This window comes from Geospiza fortis, unplaced genomic scaffold, assembly GCF_000277835.1.
Source record: "Geospiza fortis unplaced genomic scaffold, GeoFor_1.0 scaffold1250, whole genome shotgun sequence".
Classification (NCBI taxonomy): domain Eukaryota; kingdom Metazoa; phylum Chordata; class Aves; order Passeriformes; family Thraupidae; genus Geospiza; species Geospiza fortis.
Window position 1 is genome coordinate 155,097 of NW_005054705.1, and position 4,005 is coordinate 159,101.

The window sequence follows — 4,005 nt, forward strand, 5'->3', positions numbered from 1 at the left end:
GTCCAGAATCCTCGTGTCTCACCACTTTCCCTTTTTATCATCATCCCGAAGACTTTTCCCACAGGAGTTTCTCTGCTCTCCCTCTTCAGGCTGGGGTTTCAGCTCCCATGGGAGAAATTCCCTCTCTTTTGGTTAAAGGACATGGTGGTTGTGCTCAGAGTCCCTCCCCACCCCATGGTGGGATCCCTACAAACCCATCCTTGTGCAAATGGGATTTTCCAGCAATCCTGACGTGCATTGCTCCCTTTTTTGCTTTCCACAGGTGAATCAGATCCAAAAGACAGTCATAGAGCCTTTGAAAAAGTGAGTACCAACCATCATCTCCTGGGGTTTGTCCTCATCTGGAGCTTTAGGGATGTGGGTCCTGGAGAGAGGCTGGAAATCAGCCTCAGAGGGACAACCCTGCCCTGGTCCTGCTGGCCACACTGCTTTTGGTACCTTAATTAATAATAATTATAACCTTTTTTGCCACTTGGATCCACTGCTGCCTTCACCTGTAGCTTAAAGAACTCCTGAGATATAAAATCATGGAGCATCCTGGGCTGGAAGGGACCCTCAAAAGATGAATAATTCAATTTTCTCTGTTTATGTGTTGTTGGTTTTTACCTCCAGCAAATGAACAAAACCACCTGGAGATCATCCAGGGGGGTCAGAAATTGACTGGTTGAGCAAAAGTTTCTTTCATTTAGAAATTTTCCTAAATAAAAGAGGAGAAAGTGGAAGTTCCTGCATGTTTATAAATACTATTTATAAATAATATTTCCATGCAGAGAAGGAGGAGAGACTGCAGAGCCTTCATAGCCAGAGAGGTTGGAAATGAGGGGAAAATGCCCAAATCCCACAGTTCTGTCACATCTAGCCTGCAAAATTTCCACTTTTTCCAGGGTCACAGGCTGTACCCCCAAACCTTTCAGGATAATTCAGTTCTCTCCCAAATATCCCCTTAAATCCCAAGATTTGCTGTTTTGTTACAGGAACAGAGCCAGCGAGCAAAAATAAAATGAAATTACTTTAATATGACAGTAAGTGTTGGAAATTGCTGAATAACAATTTCAGTTTAGGTTTGACACACACAGGGGTTGTCGTGGTTTAGTTGGTTTGGGTTTTTTTTTTTCCCTCTGAAGTTGTTGTTTCTGCCCAAATCTGAAAGTAAAATCTCATGGATCACTTAACACCTGAGGTTACAGCATGTTCCTGTCTGGGGAATATTTGGTGACTCAAGTTTTACCTTGGTCCTCTATCCACAACCAGAAATTCCTGCTTATTTAAGGGAAAAAAAATAAGAAGAAAGAAAGAAAAAGGAAAAGAAAAATCCCACCCTTTTGCTGTGGAATTGTGTTGCTTATTATCTAGATTGTCCTCATGAAAGATACATTAACTTTTTCTTCCAGCATTCTGTTAAAATTGGAAGAACTTGTGTTTCTGAGATATTCTAGGGTTTTTTTTTTTTTTTTTCCCTCAGCTTGTGTTAGTTGGTGAAATGAAAGACAAATCCCTTTCCCTGCAAACCTGCCTTGGGTTTGAAATCCTGGGGTGGTGAATTCAGGACAATAAATCCATTCCCATGTGCCCATGGGAGATGCTCCGAGGGCTGGAACCATGACCAAAACCTCTCCAGTTTTGGGAACAGGAACGTGCTCCAAGGCAAAGGGATCTCCTGGTCGCCATGTCAGGGTCACAAGGACATTCCCGTGACCAAAACCTCTGCAATTTTGGGATGTCCCGGTCAAAGGGATGTCCTGGTCAAAGGGATGTCCTGGTCACCCTGGTCAGCAACCTGCTCCAAGTCAAAGGGATGGCGCCGTGCCAGGGGGACCAGGACATTCCCATGGCCAAACCTTTCCAGCTTTAGGAACAGGAACCTGCTCCAAAGCAAAGGGATGTCCTGGTCACCATGCCAGGAACCTGCTCCAGGGCAACGGGATGGTGCCGTGCCAGGCTGGCCAGGACATTCCCATGGCCAAACCTTTCCAGCTTTAGGAACAGGAACCTGCTCCAAAGCAAAGGGATGTCCTGGTCACCATGCCAGGAACCTGCTCCAGGGCAAAGGGATGGTGCCGTGCCAGGCTGGCCAGGACATTCCCATGGCCAAACCTTTCCAGCTTTAGGAACAGGAACCTGCTCCAAAGCAAAGGAATGTCCTGGTCACCGTGCCAGGCTGGCCAGGACATTCCCATGACCAAACCTCTCCAATTTTGGGAACAGGAACCTGCTCCAAGGCAAAGGGATCTCCTGGTCACCATGCCAGGAACCTGCTCCTTTGCATGGAGGACATTTCAGGGTGACCAGGACATTGCCGTGGCCAAAACCTCTCCAGTTTTGGGAACAGGAACATGCTCCAAGTCAAAGGGATCTCCTGGTCACCATGCCAGGAACCTGCTCCTTTGCATGGAGGACATTTCAGGGTGACCAGGACATTGCCGTGGCCAAAACCTCTCCAGTTTTGGGAACAGGAACATGCTCCAAGTCAAAGGGATCTCCTGGTCACCATGCCAGGAACCTGCTCCTTTGCATGGAGGACATTTCAGGGTGACCAGGACATTGCCGTGGCCAAAACCTCTCCAGTTTTGGGAACAGGAACATGCTCCAAGTCAAAGGGATCTCCTGGTCACCATGCCAGGAACCTGCTCCTTTGCATGGAGGACATTTCAGGGTGACCAGGACATTGCCGTGGCCAAAACCTCTCCAGTTTTGGGAACAGGAAGCTGCTCCAAGGCAAAGGGGTGGTACCATGCTAGGCTGGCCAGGACATTCCCAATCTCCAATTTTGCGTGAGAGAAGAAAAGGCTCCAGGGACATCTCAGAGTCCTAAAGGAGCTCCAGGAGAGCTGGAGAGGAACTGGGACAAGGGATGGAAGGACAGGACCCAGGCAATGACTCCCACTGCCAGAGGGCAGGGTTAGATGGGATTTTGGGAAGGAATTGTTCCCTGTGAGGATGAGGAGGGGCTGGGATGGATTTCCCTGAGGATGCCTCATTTCTGGAAGTGTCTGAGGCGACTTTGGAGCAGCCTGGGGCAGTGGAAGGTGGGGAAGGGGGTGGATCTGGGTGATCGTTCACATCCCTTCCCACCCAGCCCATTCCATGTTTCCCTGGCTCGGGACACTCCGTTATCTGCCCAGTCCTCAGTTCAACACCAGGGTGTTTACTCCAACCTCCTGGCTGCTTTCCATCCCAGCAATTCTCTCCAACTTTCTGAATTTCCACGATGAGAGGTTTATTTTTCCCCTTTTCCTGCCCTTTGGCACCTGCAAAGCTTCACCCTGTGTGCTTTTAACCAGCTTATGTTCCATGCTGGGGGAGCTTCATCCCCACTCCAAGAACAAAACTGCTCCTTCCCTTCCCTCCTCCTTCCTTTTGTAGGTGCATCCCTGCCTAGGAACATTTCTGAGGAGCCCAAGGGTCCATTTTGAGGCTAATGAGATGCAGGAGAGAAATGCAGAGTTTGCACCTCCCTCCCTTTGTCCTGCTGGCAGATAAACCCCAGCACCAGTTCTGGCAGAAAAGTTCCAGATTAATGAAAGCTGCCTTGAGGAGCTCTTCTTATTTCCAGTTAGGTTTTCCTTCCCCTCGCCGAGGCAGCTCTCCCAAGCCTCTCCCAACTTTGCTCTGACCTAGAAAAAAAAAGACTTTTTCAATTTTTTTTTTTTTTTTGCTCCAACAGCTGCACTTTATTACATCTTCACTGGTGGTCTTTTACAGTTTATTAGCCAAAGAAACAGATAAGTATAATCCAGACAATTATCATTAGTGGTAATATATTGTAATCAGAGGCACATGGGCAGTAAAATCTCCATTCAGTTGTCCAGGGATTGGAGTTTCCAGGCAAATATTGGGGAATTTGTTAAACCACGTTGAAAAAAAGCAGTAGTAGATTTAGTTGGGGGGGTGGAGGCTTGTATTGTTTCAATCCTTCTGCTTCTGGGCTCGTAGGGTTATTCACAATTTGGCTTTTTGAGCCCAAAGAAGCCTTTGGCTGGGAATGCTTCATTTATTTTCAGGGAA

General features: G+C 47.6%; 1 protein-coding gene across 2 annotated transcripts in view; it reads left to right on the top strand.

The window, feature by feature from the left end:
* BIN3 (bridging integrator 3) overlaps positions 1-4,005 on the top strand; it is a 34,878-nt gene that overhangs the window by 13,007 nt on the left and 17,866 nt on the right. For both annotated transcript variants that reach the window (XR_004082713.1, XM_031065223.1), the window contains exon 5: positions 263-304. Coding sequence is in view for 1 of the 2 variants with exons in the window: in XM_031065223.1 (XP_030921083.1) it covers positions 263-304 (42 nt within the window). In the remaining variant the exon portion in view is untranslated. The remainder of the gene's footprint in view (positions 1-262; positions 305-4,005) is intronic.